The 21,460-nt window shown below is 47.5% G+C and overlaps 1 protein-coding gene across 1 annotated transcript; it reads left to right on the forward strand.

Annotated features, from left to right (window-relative positions):
• Positions 1-1,569: 1,569 nt before the first annotated feature.
• On the forward strand, positions 1,570-18,553 carry TLR7 (toll like receptor 7; the record flags this gene model as incomplete). The annotated part of the gene is made up of 2 exons (XM_084259253.1): positions 1,570-1,605; positions 15,407-18,553. Exons 1-2 carry the CDS (start codon positions 1,603-1,605, stop codon positions 18,551-18,553), a joined length of 3,150 nt encoding a protein of 1,049 aa, XP_084115379.1. The 5' UTR covers positions 1,570-1,602.
• Positions 18,554-21,460: the final 2,907 nt, after the last annotated feature.

Consider the following 21,460-nt stretch of genomic DNA (forward strand, 5'->3'; position numbering starts at 1 on the left):
CTGTCTTGTTTCCTAGTTGTATTAAAGTTCCTTCCCCTGAAAGTCTCCTATGTTTTGTGTTGATGCGGCGGATGGCAGAACCCATTTAGAGCAGGCAGGTTTGCGGGGCCTGGGCTGCGCCCCTCCCTGCCCTGTCATGGTATGTCTTTTGGCCTTCTGGATCTCCTCTTTGGTGAATTGTCTGTTCCTACCTGCTGCCTATTTATTAGTTGGCCTATTGTATTTTTTATTGTTGAATTGTATGAATTTTTTATATACCTTGGATTTTAATCCCTCATCAGTTCTGTATTGTGTGAACAATTTCTCCCACTCAGTGGGGTGTCTATTTAATAGTCTTGTATTTTCTTTCACGGCATGGAAGCTTTTTAATTTGAGGTAACCCCAATTGTTTATTTTTGTTTTTAAGTCCCTTGCTATAGGAGTTGAGTCACCCAAAATATCCTGATTGTTGATATCCTTGAACGTATCACGCATTATTTTTCTATGTATTTTATTGATGCAGGTCTTGGATCTAAAGCTTTAAGCCATTTGGAGTTTATTTTTGTGTATCGGCATAGCTTCAATTCTATTTTATTAGTAACTACATAGAGTCTCCAAACTGAGATGCAAAAATTTGCCCCTTTCAGCTAGTCCTAAGACAGGATGAAGTAAGTTCAGATATGTCTCTAAGATTTCTACAGAAGAGTGAATCTCAACCTGGTGTGCCTGCCCACCCCTGCCCGGGGGATATTCTGCTCTATCTGGAGACATTTGTGATTGTCTCCAGTGCAGGGGCAATGCCGTTGGCCTCTAACGGGTATGGGTAGAGGTCCGGGATGCTGCTAAATATCTGACAATGCAACGGAGAATGAATAATCTCGCCCTAAGTGTCAGAAGAGCTGAGGGTGAGAAACTCCTGTGAAAAAGTAAGATGGATCTAGCAGTTCGTTTGGATGTAGAGCAGACATTGCCCCAACTATGGTGGTAGAAATAAGAGGAACCTGGTGCTGCTGCAAACGTCATGTCTGAGGTGGCTTAAATTGGCACGCTCCTCCCCCACCCACCCCCCCTTCCCAACCTTGTCTCTGTACTTGCCAACTCCAGGGCAGGCAGCCTGGACTCTTCGTGATTCTGTGTTTCCTGAGCTCATCTTTTCATTTCAGAAGCCTCCAGACGTACCCTTGCTCCATGCAACCACGAAAGGTATTTTCACCTTGGGACAACTCAGGGAAGGGGCGGGAAGCAGAAGGAACCCGAGCAATATGCAAAGAAACGTTTGTTTTTAGAACCCAAAGAGCAAAATTTGACAGCCTAAAAAGCCAATTCTTCGAAGATAAAGTCAGACTTGTAATGATAACAGAAGTGGTTTTCTGGCTTATTCTCTACTCCATAGAACTTTGAGGAAGTAAATACTATTAATAGGTGTTTTCAAGAGCACATTTTAAGGAGATGTTCTCCCCGTGTTTGAAGCCGCAATACTTTGCCAACTTTGAAACACAGCGCTGGTGTTTTCTCTTTACCGTAGTTGATGCTACTGGGCCCGCCTCAGGCTGGTCTTGGCACCTCTTGTGCTTGGCTCCCCTCAACCAGACCTCTCTATCTCATTCTGGAAGAAGACTAAAAATGGTAGGAATAGCTGAAAGGGTCCTAAAAAGTGCTCTCTGCAATCTTTGTAGGAAGAACTGAAACCAGCTATGCTTAAGAATCTGTATTTCGGTGATGTGTGGAGGAAACCTTCTTCACGATGTTTCATAATCAAGATTAATCAGGGGTGTTTTGAAATTTCAGATTCATCAGCATTTATTCTGTCCAATTTCCTATGTGAGTTAGTGGATGCTGCGGCGAGGAAGAGCAGATGTTTGAATTGGGGAAATAGCTTCTGTGGGTCTAGTTGTTCCATCCTACAGTTTGGTTTGAAAGCCATACAAATCACTGAAGTTACTTCGTGGTTTGTCCAGCATATGGGGGTCATCTGTAGGTTTGGGGGAGCATGTAGGACTTGGGCTACAGGAAACCTGAACAGGTGCGCTGGCAGAGAAAACTGGAGCTGGACAGTTGCTAAAATAGTAAAAACAGACTTTGTTGAGGAAGGAGTAGAAGAGGGGGAAACAGACCTTAGTGCGGAACTGGGCTCAGCTCCCAGTGCAGCATGGACATGTGGGGACTGATGGGTGGAAACAGGGTGAGCGCATCAGTGGATGGAAACTTACTAAGAGGAAATATCAGGGGTGGGGTGCGGTGGAGAGGACTCTGGCTAAAGCAACTTGACAGGGCTCTTGCTGAAAGCAGGTCAGGGAGACCATGTGTCACCTGGGAGGTGGCAGGGGATGAGGTGTTTAATAGGATATCAAGGGTGATAAGGTATCAAGGGGCGAGGGATTCTTGATAAACTGACTTAGTAAGGTTGATGTTACAATGAAGATGGACACAGAAGTCCAAAGCCTAGTGACCTGTAGAAGACTGAAGTTCAATCAAAGAGAGGCTCTTCTTCAGCACCTGCTCTGCCAGTTGCACCAGGGGCCTTGGGTCTATCACCCACGCCCTCTGAAATGCAATTCTTTGGACTATAGAATGAGCCCTGTATTTCCCAGCAGCTGTTCAGGCCCATTATGAAGCTCAAGTGGCAGAATATAGACGTTCAAGGCCTTTGCCAGTGGCATTAGGTATGCCAAACATTCATCCGAAAAAGACATTGGTGGCCTTTTTCTGATATTACTTTGTCACCCAAATTACACACAATGATGCACATTCAGCAGGAACCCGCTCTGGCTTCTAGATCTGAATGTTGGTGCCAGAATTTATTCTGAGTCTATGGTCTAGTGAAGTTAACCACGTGGGAACCATCTTACACAGAACACATACTACTTACAGTTTCATTTCTTAGAAACTCAGATGTCTATTTTTATGCAAACCCATGCCCACATCTGCCTTCCCCCTTGAGGGATGGCATGCTGTGATAACAATGATCGTAATATAGTAGAGAGTGCTAATATTTATCGACCACTCAAGTCAAGCATCGTGCTACAGACTTGATGTCTATGATTTTGTCTCAGCTCCAAATCAGTCTTGTGAGGAGTGATGAGGGAGTTGGGGCTTTAAGAGGTTAAGGAGCTTGAGTGGGGCCTCCCTGGTGGCACAGCAGCTTGAGCGCAGCACTGTGAGGCTGTCCGCAATCTCTGCAGCGTGGGTTCAATTCCCAGCCGGCCAGGGAGATACCCACATGGCGCCGCAGACCTCTCATGTCTCACCTGCTGCTCCCCTTAGCAGTGTTTTCCATTTGGTTGCCTGTTCTGCTCCCCGCTCTGTCTCATGGTGAATTCTCTCACCCTCCCGTGCCTCTGGCCTGTACCCAGTTCTTGTACAAATAAATAAATCTTTTTTTAAAAAAGGAGCTTGAGTGGTCTTGACTGGGCAGCCTGACTCTAGAAGTTGTCCTTGCAGACCCCTCTGCTCTTCTGAGACCAAGCCTGGCACACACTACTTCCCAGGAGGCACTGAGTAAATGTGGGCTGCATTATGATATCTTACTACTTAAGGAAAAAGAAGTTGATAGAGCTTTTATATGAAAAGACATGAAAGCAATTGTCAGAAGATAGTCAAAAGGTCAAAAATCATAGGAAACTATTTAACCTTATTAATGCTTTTATGTCAGATCCTTTGATATGGAAATCAGGAAGTCTCACTTCTAGAAACTCTTCTTAAAGAAATGATCAGGGATGTGGCAAGCTATTTATGAAGATAGTCTATGAAACATGGCAAAGAGAACATCTCCTGTCCAGTCCTAGGGAAGGATTAGTTAATTGTGGTACACCCATTCAGGGGAATATTATGAAACCATCAAATCATGTCTTTTTTAATATTCTTTTTTTAAAAAAATTATTTATTTATGTATACAAGTGCTGGGATACAGGCCAGAGGTTTGAGGGGTGAGAGGATTCACCAGAGACAGAGTGGGGAACAGAACAGGTGGATCTACTGAAAAACACTGCTGAGGGGAGCAGCAGGAGAGACAGGAGAAGCCTGCTGTGTCATGTGGGTAGCTCCCTGGCCAGGGATTGAACTCGTGCTGCAGAGGCTGCTGACAGCTTCATCTTAACCCCTTGCACCACCAGGGAGGCCCCCAAATCATGTCTTTTAGAAGAATTTTGAATGCCATAAGAAAATAGTCTTGGTATAATGATAAGTGGAAAATGTGAGCTAAAAACCAGTATAATATACTCCTGATTTTTTAAATGTACATGCTGGATGCTTATTAAATGTTGGTTAATCCAGGCTGATGATTTACATGAATAAATGTGTTACCTACTTTTCACTTTTCCCCTATTACAATTTTTATTGAAGTAATGTTGGTTTATAACATTATAAAGTTTTCAGGTATAGTCAACATCTGTAGATAGTACATTACTTGCTTTTCTTAATAGTTTCATATAAGAGTCCTACATTCTAACCATTTTGCCATTTTATAGTTGAAAAATTAGATGCTTGAGTGATTAAGAGATTTCACCAGTTAGAGAATTCAGCTCGTACGTGTCAGAAAAAGAATTTAAAATCAAATCTTTCCACTGACAAAGCCCCAGCTGGTACTTAAGATGCTTCTCAATATGTGAAATAGATGCAAGATGTTGGAGAGTAGGAGGGAAAGGAAATATACCAAAAATATAACAGTAGATAAGCAATTTTAAAAGTAATAGCATTATTCTGTTCTAGCAAATCTCTTCATATCTAGAAGACAAAGGGATAATAAATCATTTACTAAATTAATCAAATGACTTCAAGATTTGGAAGATTATGCCAAAATTAAAAAAGATCATTACAGATTAGCCAACCAGTGCTTTTGCATCCTGAGAATTGATAATTTATATCTCAGGAGCCCACCAAAGTGCAGGGCTGAGGCTAGCACATTATGGCCAGCCCCCTACTTGTTTCTGTATAGCCCACAAGAATGTTTCTCATGTTTTAACTTTTTTGAAGATTTTTTTCTTTATTTATGCATATAAGAACTGGGGTGTAAGCCAGAGGTGTGTGTAGCGGGGAGAGGATTCCCCAGAGACAGAGTCGGGAGCAGAACAGGCAGATCTACTGAAATACACTGCTGAGGGGAGCAGTAGGCAAGATAGGAGAGGTCTGCTGCGCCGTGTGGGCTGCTCCCTGGCCAGGGATCGAACTTGTGCTGCAGTGGCTGGTGACAGCTTGATAGTGCTGAGACTTTAACAGAGAGGCCCTCTGTTTTTCATGTTTTTTAAATGATTGAAAACGTTGAAGGAAGAATGCTGCTTCTGGATGCATGAAAGTTATATTAATATCAAATTCTGGTGCCCACAAATAGTTTTATTGTTTGTGTACTAGTCTACATATTTATCACAACTACTTTGACATTACAATGGTGAACCATTTGTAGGGTTGAGTGGTCGGGATGGCACTCATAGGGCCTGCAGAAAGTAAAATATTTATTCCCTGTCCTTAAGAAAAAGTGTGCAAATTGTGGTTTACAGAAAACATGGGAGTTGGATGTTAACGTCAAATAAGCTTTAACATCTTGTTGTCTTTGATGCCCGTTGTGAGGCATGGTAGCTGCTGAGTTCCTGATTTCTGTATGACTGCTTGATGTCATTTTACTCTTTTATTCTGAAAACTAAGTCTCTGGGCTAAAATAGCAGGAAGTAAATGACAAAAAGTGCCTTTTTTTTGGGGGGGGGAGCAACTGGGTTATATCCCTGTACTTAATTTTTTTTTTTTTGGCTGCATAATGAGGCTTTGACATTCAGGGTATTTACACTTCGCAGAGATTAGTCTATAACTAGAAGTATTTCAAAATTTGCAAAAGGGGATCTTTGGTTATAAATCTATAAGGGGAATTCCTAGTGGAGGCTCAGTCTATAAAACAAATTAACACTCAAGTAACTTCCCTTATTCACACACAGTGCTTGGTTAGCCCCAGGGGAATGCACCCCACACATGTCTCTGCAGTGTTGTATCAATACGGCAAAAGGTTAATGCCTTCAAAGGCAAGGGCTTCCAACTGCGGCTTCCACACTCCTTGCCTCCACCACGTCCCTTTCTCATGTTTCTCCAGCAGGTCTCAGTCATGCCCTCTCGTTCAACCCCGCTGCAGCACCTGCAGCTCCCGCCAGGACACGAGCCCGGGCCGCCACAGCTGACTCCCTGGGCAGAAGCGCGCAGCCCAGCACTCCCATTTCAACCCAGGCAGCTGGACTTTTTTCAACTCTGATCTTAAAAATGAATCGGAGGAGCGAGCGAGCATCAGAACTGTTGTCCCCGATACGTGGCAGCCCAAAGGGCTGACTGGACAAGTGAGTGGAGGAAGTAGAGGAGTAAATCCTCTCTGCAGCAGCCCATGGTGCGCTCCACCTCTCAGTTAGTATCATCCTTGATAAAGATCCGTTTGTGAACAAGTTGGCCAAGAGTAGTTAAATCTAAGCAGAGATCACTGTGTGAAGAACATGGGATAAAGACTGGAGGGGGCAAATTCCTCCAGAAAGATGCTGGGTTTCTTGTTTCCTGCGGGGATGGGGGTGGGGGTGGGGGGTGTTCCTTACGGCCAGCAGGGAATCACATTCTCCCCCAAACAGCTGCTCTCTGACCCTCCTAGAGGGACTGTCTCCTCCTCCTCTCTCTTCCAACCCCCAGCATCTCCTGCTTCCTCACTCACAACAACACTGCGCTACTGGAAAAGGATTGCTACACACTCGCCATCTGTCCTCCCTGGCACCCCCACCCCAGTCACCCATCTCTTTGTGACAGACCACCACATGCGTGGCTGAAAACAACCACCACTCGCTGTCTGTTACGTGGCGCCACCCCGGGAGCCGCCCGGGTGGTGAGGTGGCTCTGGCGCTCAGCGGCTCGGGAAGGTAGGGAAGTGGCCGGCCCAGGTGGTCTCCTGTGCCCAGAGAGCCGGACTCGGAAGCACGAGACTCTTTGCACAGAGCAGTTTACTACACAAGGTGGCCGCCCAGGGAGGCCGTTATCAGGCTAGCACCATAGTAGTGCCGTCAGCTCGCCGAAGGCAGCACAGGGAATTTTATCTGGGAGGGAACACAACTGTCCAGGATGCCAGGAATGCGGGGGTGCAGGTGGAGCCGGTTACCAGTGAACCTGGAGGGCGGGCGGGGGGAAGGAAGGACAAAGGGTGGCTGGGGTTTAATTGCACTTGTTCTGGGTGTTTAGTCTCGGGGAGTCTTTCTGTTTCAACATGGAGGGGATCTGGCTACCGTCTCAGTCAGTTCCCGGAGCCGGGCTCGCCTGAGGACTCAGTCTGCACGTCTGGTGCCTGGGCTGGGAGGCTCAGCAGCTGCGGGGTGGAGCAGCTGGGGTTGTGTCTTCCTGTAATGCGGTCTCCCCAACATGGCAGCTGTGGTGGAGCCACACTTGTTACAAGGCCGATGGTTTAGGTCTCCAAAGGAAGTGGGGAGAGAGAGAGAGAGAGAGAGACAGACAGACAGACAGACAATACTGGGTGAGGTGGATACTCAGTCCCCTTCTCTGGTGTAGCTTTGGGAGGCCTACGTCACCTCTTGCTGTTCCCCATCAAAGCCCTCGCCAAGCCTCCCCGGGCTCAGAGGAGGATGGGGTCGTGCGGACAAAGACGCTGTAAGCCCACGCGTGCGGGCGCACTCTCTCCGGATGCCGGCCTGAAAGCCCTGGCGGAGGCCAGTCTCCCCGCCAGTGCACCGGTCTCTGGCTCCGCGGGGTCAGCACCCCAGGTTCTCCCCTGTCTTTCCTAATATCCGCACCGTCCATAGTAACGCTCTGGGGGGTACTTCTGCTCCGTCGGCCTGAAGTGTGTCTTCTCGCCATCATCATAACAAGCTGCCGTCTTTCCCGTCCCCAGATGAGCCCTCTTGACCCCACGGGCCCGGTGAGCCACTGCCGGTGCCTGCTCCCCTTCACAGGGAACTTTCCAGAAGTTTGCCGTCTCCAATCCCTCTTCTCACATTCTTCCAAGAACTTTCATTTGGCCTCACCTTCAAAATACATCCAGCATCTGGCAAGTTCTTACCCGCTCCGCCCCTGCCAGCTGGTCTTTGCTTGAATTGCTGTGGCGGCCGCGTGCGGCCTCTCCAGCTTCTGCCCTCGTCCTCACGGCCTCTCCTCAACACGCTTCCAACACGACCCGTGAGAAACACAGAAGGCTTCCGAGCGCCAGCGTCCACTTAGGCCATGCCACTCTTCGGCTCAAACACTCGCAGTGGATCCGCTTTCCATGCCAAGGGGAAAACTGCCATCGCCAGCCTCTCCCTCTCTGGCTTCGTCTCTTGTTGCTCTTCTACTCCCCCTGCCCAGACTGCTGGCCTCGTTGCCATTTTCATGAATATTCCAGCATCTTCCCGCCTTGGAGGCTTTGCATTAGGCTCCTCCCCGCCTGGAACGCTCCACCCCCCACCGCGGCACAGACAACCTCCTTTCCCAGAAACCTTTGCTCAACGATGCCCACGCAAACCACCCAATTTTTAGCCCCAGCTCCAGCTCCAATTCTTGATTCCTTTCACCCTGCCCTGCACTTTCTTTTTCCACAACTCCTAGCGTCTAGCATCCGATATAATTTATTACAGTTCTGTGTGTTTTAGTTTCTCATTTGGAGAAATAAGCTCCAAAAGTTTGTTTTCTGCTTGGTGCACTGATGTGACCAACACCTCGAAGCAGGGACCTGGCACATAGTAGGCATCAGTGAATATTTGCTCAAGTTGTCACTTTTCACAATTTTCTTCCACTTTGTTATCATGAGGTTTTATTACTTCCTCTGTATTTTTTTTTCAAAAGAATTATTCCTTTATTGTAAGACTTGTACGTATTTTATTTATATATTTTGTGTAGAACTGGGGTACAGGCCAGAGGTGCAGGGGGTGAGACAATTCACCAGAGACAGAGTGGAGCATAGAACAGGCAGACTGACTGAAATCCACTGCTGAGGGGAGCAGCGGGTGAGACAGGATAGGTCTGCCGTGCCATGTGGGTAGCTCCCTGGCCAGCTACCGAACTTGTGTTGCGGATAGCTTCACAGTGCTGTGCTTAACCCCTTGCATCACCAGGGAGGCCCCGGCTTCCCATTTTTAACCTTTCCCCCACAAAATGGATGGATTGTCATCTAGTTCTATCCATTTGTACGACTGCATAGAGCTGAACAAAACTAAAAGAATAGACTTATCTAGAGATAATGCTTCTTAGGAGAGAAAGAGGCACTACTTGTTGGGAATTTCTTTCCTCTCTGGAAGCCTGAGAAGATTCGTGGTGGTGTAAAGCTTTGCTTTGGCCATTTTGCAACAACAGCGGCCTGAGGTTCTGAGGGACTAGGACGACTCCCAGTGGAGGGTGGAGCCTGCAGATAAGTTTCAGGGGGCTCCAGGCTAAACGTCAGAGTCACTGAGTAATCGCAATAGGAGAGGACCGTGAGGTGAGTTGACCTCAAGCCCCACACTTCAGAGAAGCTAGGGTTGGTGAGCGCCCAGCCGGCGCTCCTCCGCCACACGGTGTGGCCGAATCCTGACCTGACTTCCAATTCACCGGACACTCAGCCCCAGAATAAAGAAAGATGTTTAGTCCAACTGATTCTGGCCTCTTCCCTAACTTGTCACAAGGCAGAAGACTTCCCCTCACTTCCTCACTCTCCCCATTTGTTCTGCTAATCCTCACAACTACACCCGCATGTCTGCTACAAGCTTGCAAAGTCCTGGAGATAAAAACACTGTTTGTGGCTGCCAGAGGGCAGGGAGCAGGGGCTGTGCCAATGCAGCAAAAGAGGCGGACTGCGGGGTGAAGGATGGAGTTAGTGGTCAACCTGTGGGACATACAGGTGTCGATTTACGATGACCAGCGATGCACGCGCGACACCATATAATGTCATAAACCAAGGTTACTTCAGTTAAAAACATTTTTTTAATGGCAGAGGGCCAGTTTAAAAAAAAATGATTTGCAAAGCATGAGGTTCGAAACATCTTGGTAAATGTTTGTTCCAATTAGTCATCATAGTTCTGCTACCGCAGACATTCTTTCTGGTGGGAGTCTAATAGGGATCTAAAATCTGGAGACTCCAGTTCTGAATACAGGCTTGCATCCTGCCACAAAAAACGAAGCATGCGCGGGGGAGTGGGTCGCCACTTTAGAGGGCTGTTGAATCAAGCTTTTTCTTGACGGGTGGGCAGGCAGCTTTGCCTCTAGTCTTTGACCCACAATCTCTCGTTCTTCCCCATCACGAATTTCCCTGACAGAGGAGTTCTGTGCTTAGGAGACATACATGGCTTCTGAGATGTCTCTGGGACACTGGGTTCCTAAATGGGCAGGACCCTACTTTGTTTAACACAGTGCCTTGCATAAAGTAGATTTCTAATACTGTTTGTTGAATGACTACATGAGCACATACCTCTTTACTATGAAGATAAAGCTCAGCATACCTTTAACTTATAAATTCATAAACTACTCTAACATTGCATTGCTGAGCAATGGGTGCAATTCATTTTTTCCCCTGAAGTTGGTCCCACTCAAATCATAAATTTCTTTTTAATATTTGGAAATTTTTTTAAATAAAAACTCTAAATAGCAGAAGAGTAAAACATTACCATGCCAAGAATCCTTGAACTGAAAAAGGAATTAAACAAGATGCAAATGCACATTAGACCGAGTGCCTTCCTTGTAACTGGACAAGAGAACTTGAACATGATTGTCTAAAAGGAGTCTGGATTTTGGTTTAAAATGGCCTCTCTGACCTCTGCTTCCTCATCAGTGAAATGGGAATACTTAGACATCCTCTCAAGTTCATAGTCAGGGCTTGGTAATGTAACATAATTATCTGGCACACGTGACAAAAGGCAGCCATTGTGGAAACAGTCTAAATGCCCCCACACAGATGAGTAGATCAAAATGTGGTATGTATACACAATGGATCACTACTCAGGGATCAAAAAATATAAACTCATGCCATTTGCAGCAACATGGAGAGAACTGGACAGGATGATATTAAGCAGAATAAGTCAGAAGGAGGAAGCTAAATAACGAGTGGTGTCCCTTACATGTGGACTATAGAGAAACCAAACAAAGGGTCAGACACAGACAAGCCTTGAAAGCTGACCACAAATCTGAGGCCTCCAGGAGGGGAAGGGCAGGTGGCGGTAAGGAGGAGGGGTGAAAACAGGAGTGGGAGGAGCACACCAGACTAGGACAAAGGCCACCAGAAGCGGGGTGTGGTGTGGTGGGAGCAATGGAGGCTGACTGGGGCCTGGGTGGTAGGTGTGCTGACATAACATACAGTCGTAGACCTGTAAGCCGTACCGAAGACGTGTACTGTGGTGTCAGTCAGCATTGCCTCAATAAATATAGCTTCAAAGAAACTAAAACTACAAAGGACAGGCTGATGACTCTTCCATGTGAGTTCTACATTTCCCACTTCAACAAAAAGAGGTGGTTTACCCAGAGAATAAAACACCTGTGCGTGTAAAATCAAACATCCCATTTTTACCATAATTAACTCAAAAATTGAGCATCCAGATTTATCCAGCGTATTTGCATATGGCAGTGGCTATGATTCACCACTAAAGCTGGGCCGTGTGATGGTGTGTTATGCATTTTATAAAGCAAATTACTGAATGACGCCCGTCTTTACTCAGTCATTGCCCCAAATGCAAGGAAACCTAAGTACCGTGTAGCACTTATTTCAACGGACAACACAGGCCTGGCTTAAAAGTTCTGCTTTTAAACCTTCCCCCCTCCCTCAAAGAAACCCTGGGGCAAAGAGAAGAGACAGAATGTGACCCCTCGGGACTTTTGGGGATAACCCACAGGCGGCTACTCTAAGGAGAATTTTCTTTTTACTTTAGTTCACTATTCATTCATGCACTCATTGATTCATTCACTCATGTATTTAGTAAACATAATGCTGCACAAATTAAGTGCCAGGCACCGTTTTATACAAGGACACCCAAGGCCAATGACACATTATTATCACAATGAAGAATATTTAGATAAGTTGGTCAGAGAAGACCTCTTCGAGGATGTTGCACTTAAACAGACACCAAATGTTTATGGTGATGACAATAATCTAAGAGATTATTGACCTGGCTGTGGCAAGAGGTGGAGAAAGATAATTTCAGGAAGAGGTAACAGCCAGCACCGAGAGTGACTCGAATGCAGAACAGAAAACTGGCCAGATGTCTGTTGTGTGGTCAAAGAGGGGGAGAGATGGTTCGGGGCACAGAGGTAAACTGGAGTCAGAACACGCGTTGTGTAAGCCAATGCTGAAGGCTGGACCTCATTCACTGTTAATAGGCTGTCGTCCCACTTGATGTGATTCGTGCTTACAAAGAATGCGCTCATGCTGTTTGATGAATGAATTGTAGATGGTGAGAAGAATCAGGGAGAGCAGTTTGGAGTCGATTTTGGTAGCCAGGGGAGACCCAATGGCCAGTCGGTGTAGGGAGGAGGGAGCAGACAAAGGGAAAAGTTGACAGGGGCAAGAAGAAGACTAGAAAATAGGGAGAAAAAAGACTTTCTGGCCTCTTTTTCATTTGAATGCACAGTATGTCCATGTGCAGGGGCTCAAGTCTCACACTGGCTCAGGGGTGTTACGGTCAGAGGTTGCTGGGCCTAGCTCCTGCGGGCTTGCCAGAGCAATTCGGGTATCTTTCCCCATCTCTCTACTGACATCGCACCGATAGGTCAAAATTGGCCACATGGGAGTTGTGACACTACGGGACTGGTGCGTGCTCCAAGTCAGGACTTCACAAATCAGAGATTTGGGGAGGAAATGAGTAAAGTCCGTTGTTAAACATTTACCAGCAGACTGCTGTGATTTTTGGTGTAATATGCTTCCTTCATCTCATAGCCTCTTTCTCCTAGTCACAAAAATACTTGAAGCACATCCTGCAAAACTCAGTTTGGTGATTGCTGCCTTCATGTTTTTAACTCAGTCCATTCAGGGATCCTCCCAACTCTCCCAGGGCCTCATCCAGGTTATGGGAATGGAGTCAGACAAGGGCATCTGGGTCACGGATTGTCCTTTGTCCGCTTCGGCCCCCGCTGGGCTATAACTCACCTCCCCAGTGCACGACATTGTTCTTCACAGCCTTCCGTGGTGTCTTCTGGGAGCGGGAGCCAGGACTCCATCTTGCCTTCTGTCTGGCGGGGCATGGAGTCCAGGCCCTGGGAGCCCATCACCAGGGACCAGGCTCGCTCTACTTCTTTCTTTCCCTTTCTAAAGCCTTTCCCCCAGCTGGATCCCACCCTTCCTCCCTAAGTGGTAAACATTTTCCCTTGATCGCCAAGTAAGCGATGCCCCCAGGAAGATGTGCCATGTTTAGCGAAGGCCTTCCTGGACCCCCTGGCCCACTGCCATCTTGCCAGGGGTCTGAGTGCTGCAGCTTGAGAAGTGTAGCCTTAGAGGGTAACTGACGGGGGGATGTGGCGGGAAGCGCTCTCTGGGTAGAGGGCTTGAGAGGCAACTGCGAGCTGGGTCTGGGCTTAGTGATTAGAGAAACTGGTGGGGGGTTGGGTCAGGAGAGCCAAAGGCAGTAGATAAGCGACACGCTGTGGGAGACCCTGGATGCCGTGACAGAAGTTGGGGCTCATTCTGTGCAAAAAAAGAAAACGAGACTATCTCAGAGCAATGCAATCTGATGACTGCTGGGCAAGCTTGATGGATAGGGTGGAGTGAAGAGCAGAAAGCCTGGAGGTCAGGTTTTGCAGCGGTGGAATAATCTCAACGGAGATGGTGTTGGATCAAAAGGCGAACAGAGGGGGGACGTCCAGAAGAACAATGGAGGAGGTCAGCTGGGCTCCGTGAATGCCTTCAGAGACGGGGAGGAAAGAGGTGGTGCAAGAAGCGACATAAGGCTGTGCTGTGGCGCCAACACCAGCACGCGTCAGGCCTGTAAAGTGGCGTGAAGAGGCTCTTTGAGAGCCTCTGAAACATCCTGCACAGAGAAGCAGCACACTGAGGGGAAAATGGCTCCTCTTAGGGGAATCTGATGACAGATAAAAGGGAAGTGGGCGTCTGGTTTATGATATAACGGTATAACTGGTTGATTCAGTCAACTGGGGGGACAAAAGCATGAGTTGAGCTAGAAGCCGGCTGTAGAGACACAGGCTGGGTCATTCCGCACTAACCATTAAACTAGCCCGGTGTTCAGGAATGAGATCCTGAGAGGACGCCTGGGACACGAGAGCCAGCCCCCGGTTAAACCAGCCGCTAAGGCAGAGCAAGTTCAAGTGACTATGGCGATCAGCAAAGCTCTTCTGCTTCCCATATTCCCCTGGAAGGTCTTTCTCCCCGGGGTTCCAGGGGACGCCCAGTTTGCCTGAGAGAGTCTTGGTTTCTGCTTCTAATCTTGGCATAATTATTAAGAGCCTCCCCTCCTTTCATTCCCGTAAGTGTCCTGCTTGATCCATCGGCTGTGGAAAAATCCCAACTAGGATTGTGCCGGCTAAAAAAGGCAAAACAAGGACAATGTCAAGAAGTTAGGCAGCGCCCTGGCTCTTTACTTTCTTTTCCGGTTTATGTCATGTAAAAGCAGTATGTAGGGAAAATGCTCATCCCCAAACCATCCCAGGGGTGATTTCCAGAAACAGTTCAAGAGGAAAGCTAGCTTGAAGGGCGGCAGCACCCGCGCGGCAGGAGCAGGGAGGCTCACTTGGCTAAGAATGCCGAGCGATGCTGTCATCTGTAAAATGGGGGTAATGGGGCTCTTTCAGACGACTTTTATAATTTGTGCCAGAGCACGTTCAACAAGCAAACGGTATTCTTCCTGGATGTATTTGCATTTTAACTTTCCTTCAGCCACCAGGTTTCAGACTTTGGCAGCTAATTGACGGCTCCTCCATGTGGCACTCTAAATCACAGGGAATAGGAAAGTGCTGCCTCTGCCTCCTTAAAAGCTAGCTAGGTAGCTGAAAAGCTAAGCTGCCAAAGGTGCGACATACAACTAAATTATTATGAACCTCAGTATCTGACAAATACCGCCCTGGGGTGGGAGGCTCTGCTCGGGCAGCTGAGAACAAGACCTAAGGTGTTTATTTAAAACTGTAGCAAGGGCCTCCCCGGTGGCGCAGCGGTGGAGCGCTGGGTTGCGAAGCTGCCCGCAGCCTCCGCAGCGCCAGTTCGATCCCCGGCTGCTCCCTGGCCGCCGGGCGAGGGTCCCACATGGCGCACAGACCTCTCCTGCCGCCCGCTGCTCCCCTCAGCAGTGTACTTCGGTCCTTCTGCCTGCTCTGCTCCCCACTCTGGCTCTGGTGAATTCTCTCACCCTCCCGCGCTTCTGACTGTACCCAGTGCTTGTATAAATAAATAAATAAATAAATAAATAAATAAATAAATAAATCTTTAAAAAAAATAAAATAAAATAAAACTGTAGCAAACGGGATGTTTCAATGTTGAGCGTTGGTACATTTTAGAATGGCAATTCCTTCTTTCTTATCCTTTCAGGCATTTCCAATGTGGATGTTGAAGAGACCATTCTTTGTCCTTTTAAACACGATCCTAATTTCCAGACTCCTGGGGGAGAGATGGTTTCCTAAAACTCTGCCCTGTGATGTCACAAAGGAAGATAACATGGCCCAGGTGATCGTGGACTGCACAGACAAGCATTTGACAGAAATTCCGAGAGGTATTCCCACCAACACCACCAACCTCACTCTCACCATTAACCACATACAGGGCATCTCGCCAGCCTCCTTCCACCAGCTGGACCATCTGGTAGAGATCGATTTCAGATGCAACTGTGTACCTATTCGCCTGGGGCCAAAAGACCACTTGTGCACCAGAAGGCTGCAGATTCAACCTCAAAGCTTTAGAGGACTCGTTTATTTAAAAGCCCTTTACCTGGATGGAAACCAGCTTCTAGAAATACCTCAGGGTCTTCCTTCCAGCTTACAGTTGCTGAGCCTTGAGGCCAATAATATCTTTGCAATCACGAAAGAGAATCTAACCGAACTGGCCAACATAGAACAACTCTACCTGGGCCAAAACTGTTATTTTCGCAATCCTTGTAATGTTTCCTATTTCATCGACAAAGATGCTTTCTTAACTATGAGCCGTTTAAAACTGCTCTCCCTAAAAGATAACAATATCACATTTGTTCCCAAGGTTTTGCCATCTACTTTAACAGAACTCTATCTTTACAACAACATCATCGCATCCATCCGAGAGGATGATTTTAGCAACCTCCATCAACTGAAACTTCTTGACCTTAGTGGAAACTGCCCTCGTTGCTACAATGCGCCATATCCTTGTACACCCTGTGAAGATAATTCTCCCCTAAAGATCCACAGAAATGCCTTTGATGCATTGACAGAATTACAGGTGTTACGTCTGCATAGTAACTCTCTCCAGTATGTGCCCCAAGAATGGTTTAAAAACCTTAAAAAACTGAAGGAACTAGATCTATCCCAAAACTTCTTGGCCAAAGAAATTGGAGATGCCAAGTTTCTGCGTTTTCTTCACAACCTTGTCCATCTGGATCTGTCTTTCAATTATGAACTTCAGGTCTATCATTCATCTATAAATCTATCGGATGCGTTTTCCTCACTGAAAAATCTGAAAGTATTGCGGATCAAAGGGTATGTCTTTAAGGATCTGAACAGCCATAACCTTTCCCCATTACGGGACCTTCCCAATCTTGAAGTTCTTGATCTTGGCACTAACTTTATCAAAATTGCTGATCTCAGCATATTTAAACAGTTTAAAACATTGAAAGTCATAGACCTTTCAATGAACAAAATATCCCCTTCAGGAGATTCAAGTGAAGTTGGTTTCTGCTCTAACACCAGAACTTCTGTAGAAGGTGGTGGAGTTCAAGTCTTTGAAGCACTACATTATTTCAAATATGATGAGTACGCAAGGAGTTGCAGGTACAAAACCCAACAGACTCCTTCTTTCTTACCTTCTGATGAAGATTGTTACCTATATGGGAAGACCTTAGATCTAAGTAGAAATAATATTTTTTTTATCAAATCCTCTGATTTTAAGCATCTTTCTTTCCTCAAATGCTTAAACCTGTCAGGAAATAGCATTGGCCAAGCTCTTAATGGCAGTGAATTTCAGCCCTTAGTGGAGTTGAAATATTTGGACTTCTCTAACAACAAGCTTGATTTACTCTACTCAACAGCATTTGAGGAGCTACGCAATCTGGAAGTTCTAGATATAAGTAGCAACAGCCACTACTTTGAGTTAGAAGGAATCACTCACATGCTAAACTTTACCAAGAACCTAAAGTTTCTGAAGAAACTGATGATGAACAACAACGGCATCTCTACATCCACCAGTACGACCATGGAGAGCAAGTCTCTTCGTGCCCTGGAATTCAGAGGAAATCACCTGGATGTCTTGTGGAGAGATGGTGATAACAGATACTTAGGATTCTTCAAGAATCTGCTGAAACTAGAGGAATTAGACATCTCTGAAAACTCCCTGAGTTTTTTGCCTCCTGGAGTTTTTGATGGGATGCCTCCAAATCTAACAACTCTCTTCTTGGCCAAGAACAAGCTCAAGTCTTTCAATTGGGGGAGACTCCACTATCTGAAGAATCTAGAAACTTTGGACCTCAGTCACAACCAGCTGAAGACTGTCCCTGAGAGATTATCCAACTGTTCCAGAAGCCTCAAGAAATTAATTCTTAGCAAAAATCAAATCAGGTATCTGACAAAATATTTTCTACAAGATGCTTTCCAGTTGCGCTATCTGGACCTCAGCTCAAATAAAATCCAGGTTATCCAAAAGACCAGTTTTCCAGAAGCTGTCCTCGACAACCTGGAGATGTTGCTTTTGCATCATAATCGATTTCTGTGCACCTGTGATGCTGTGTGGTTTGTCTGGTGGGTTAACCACACGGAGGTGACTATTCCTAACTTGGCCACAGACGTGACTTGTATGGGTCCAGGAGCTCACAGAGGCCAGAGCGTGGTCTCTTTGGATCTGTATACCTGTGAGTTAGATCTCACTAACTTGATTCTGTTCTCACTGTCCATGTCGGCAGCTCTCTTTCTCATGGTGGTGATGACAGCAAACCACCTCTATTTCTGGGATGTGTGGTATAGTTACCATTTCTGTAAGGCCAAAATAAAGGGATATCAACGGGTATTACTGGATTCTTGCTATGATGCTTTTATTGTGTATGACACTAAAGACCCGGCGGTGACCGAGTGGGTGTTGGATGAGCTGGTGGCCAAACTGGAAGACCCAAGAGAGAAACATTTTAATCTATGTCTCGAGGAAAGGGACTGGTTACCAGGGCAGCCCGTTCTGGAAAACCTCACCCAGAGTATACAACTTAGCAAAAAGACGGTGTTTGTGATGACGGACAAGTATGCAAAGTCTCAGAATTTTAAGATAGCATTTTACTTGTCCCATCAGAGGCTCATGGATGAAAAAGTGGACGTAATTATCTTGATCTTCCTTGAGAAGCCCTGTCAGAAGTCCAAGTTTCTCCAGCTCCGAAAGAGGCTCTGTGGAAGTTCTGTCCTTGAGTGGCCAACAAACCCACAGGCCCACCCGTACTTCTGGCAGTGTCTGAAAAATGCCTTGGCCACAGACAATCACGTGACCTACAGTAAGCTGTTCAAAGAAACGGTCTAGCCCTTCTCTGCAAACTGTGACTTCCTAACTTATCAAGGAGAAGCGTGGCTGCTTAGATTTTCTCATAAATGTCTTGCTGAAAAAGTCTTTAAATTCTCCAAGACCTGGGGTGTCCGCATCAGACAGGAGTCACCGAGATGTATGACGAAGCCATCGGCAAAGGGGGGGGTATAGAATGCATCCAGTTGCCTTTCTTATTTCTGCCTCCATTTGCACTTGACGGTGCCCCGTCTGCACCTACACAAAACACTGTTGGGCAAAAGGTGCAAGGAGAGGACCTGGGTCTGTGATTCTCCTGTAACTGTGACGATGAAATGCAGACACAATTGCAGAGCTGGGAACGGCACTCCTACCCTTAAGAAGTACTGGTATGTAGACAGGTCAGGTAAAATATGCTCAGGACCTGTGTCTATAACATAAAAATGTACATGGCATCAGCAATTAACCAGAGTTAATTACTGAAATGAAAATACAGTTAACTCCTCAACTAATTGCTTCATCACCATCTAGCACCCCCCCCCCCCCGTGCAGACCTAGTGGTGGTACTTGGGGGGCGGCTGCTGCGTAGGTGTCACTTGCTCTACTCCCTCGGGCCTGTTGTTGGGCTCCATGGGGAAACAGTGAGAAGCATCATGAACACTGGTAGACAGTCTACTGACAAATGGAAAGAACTGGAAGTAATCTGCTTCCCTACAATGTGATGCTCTTCACCGTGGCTGATCATTTATCTGCTTTGATATATCATCATGGACTGAATATTTGCACCCCTACCCCCCCCCTCAGATGCATATGTTGAAACCCTAATCCCTGCCCAGACCCACTGGCTCCGCACCCCCAACTGAGCAATCATTGTTGTTTGAGTCACTCAGTCTATGGTCTTTTGTCATAGCAGCCCCAGCTGATAAAAGAATTGTGTCCCAAGTAAAACTGCCACATGCCATGAGCTTTCAAGCTGTCTGGTACACTGATGTGGTTTCTTTGTACTCATGTGCAATCTTGATTCACCAGCATTCAATGGTTTTGATGGTAAACTTTAAAAGAGGATGCCAGGGCATGCACTTATTTAGTTATCAGGCAGGGGTGGCAAATATATGGAATCTCTGAAAGTGGGCGAGGTGGAGGGGTGGGGGGCGTGGGGGAGAGAGGTTTACAGACTTTGACACTGAGGAGGTTTCAGCCTTGAGCTTCAGCTTTACTGCTCAAAAGCAATAGAAAGGACCGAGACATGCTGAAGACACACAGACTTTCAACTGGGTATAAAGTCACGAGTCCAAGTGCTGAGACCTGACCAGTTTGCTTTGTTTCATAAAAGAAATGATCTCCAGGGCACTCTGGCCCTTTGAAGAATAGTGTGTCTGGGTTCAAATCCCCAAATATTAGCTTGGAGATATTGTATTTTCCTCATATGGAAATGCCATAGGTTTTACCGTAAGTATAGCTAGAAATAGTCCATGAATGATTTCGAAAGAAATTCACAAAGTAATTTCTGGAATGATGAGAGAGAAGTTGCTAGCGCCAAGTATCTGGCAGCTTCTCTAAGCTTGAATGCTCCTGTAGATGCCTTTCTTCCTTGGTGAAAACGAGGAAAACATCATAAAAAATCAACATTGGGCCAGCATACATTTTCTTCCAGGAAGACACACAAGCACACCAAGTTGAAGCTTTTTTGGTGATTACTAAATCATAAAGCACTTAAAGAAAACTAAAAGAGTGTCCAAAATGGATCAAGAGGAAGAGAAACTGAAAAGAACGACTCAGCCCACAGCGCTTCTGCCATAGGGTGCAGTGGGGGGTGTCGTAGCCACCGGCCCAAAGCATATCCCCAGCTGGCTAGTTTCGTCCCTCTGAAGCCTGCTGCTCTCACCCGCAGAGCGCCCTCCCCCTCGTGGAGCACGGGACAACGGGAGCCCCCCATGAATGGCTCAGCTCAGATCAAAAGCCACCCATTCAGTCGAGCAGGAGAACATGAGGTCTCTCGGCCGTTGGCTCTGCTCTGGAAGGGACCCGAGTCTCCACAAATCCCACCCCACCATCCAGCTGGGGGCCCCAGCCCCTTTCAACCAGGACCTAGCAAGGGTATGTCGTTCCTCCAACGAGAGATGCTGCCCCCCAGCAAGACCTGGGCCTTCGTGGGGTCCCAGCCCAGGGAGGCGTTAGGCAGGGCCACTGGCATGGCTGAGGAAAAGGGAGCAAGCGTGTGCAGGGGGAGCGCGGGCGGGTGTGACTGAGTCCGGTCCCTGGACCGACCCTCCTGGCCGCCTCACGTCCGCTGCAGGCCGCTCTGCGGGCAGAACACGCTCCGCTCCAGATGGCAGCTGAATCTCGTCAGCGAAGATGACCTCGGGGAGGGGGTACCGTGACTTGAACACTGAGCGCTGCTTCCTCTCCAGGGAGCAGTCCCGGACCCTGTGGGAGGTGTCCTGCCCTCTGCGCGCGCCCAGCAGAGAACGCGGGTTCTGGGGCACGTCTACTAGCAGGGCCGAGAGAGCGCCGTCCTCCGGGGCCCCGGGGCGCCGGCTGTCAGGGGTAGCAGGGGGCCCACCCCGTGTCATGTGCTGGGAGACCGAGCCCTTGGCCCTGAGGAACACTGGGCGCTACCTGTAGCTTCTGAAGCGCCCAGAGCAGCGAGGGGGCGCGGCGCAGAGGGCACGGCCGGGGGCATCGAGGAGGCGGCGGCTTCGAGGAGCGCCAGGACAGAAACGGATCCGTTTCCCCGAGGAGAGCCAGGCCTCGCAGGCCTCGCACCCTCTGACAGCGGAGAGGAGGCCGAAGAGGAGAGACGAGTCCCCAGGTGACCATGAGAGCGAGCGGGGAAGGGCCTGGCACCGCGGGGCCGCCCGGGGTTTCGGCTGGTTTAGCTTTCACAGCTTTTCACCTTGTTCCCTGCCTCGCCCTCTCGCGTTTCCT

Source organism: Talpa europaea (genome assembly GCF_964194135.1).
Source record: "Talpa europaea genome assembly, chromosome: X".
In the NCBI taxonomy this organism is placed as follows: domain Eukaryota; kingdom Metazoa; phylum Chordata; class Mammalia; order Eulipotyphla; family Talpidae; genus Talpa; species Talpa europaea.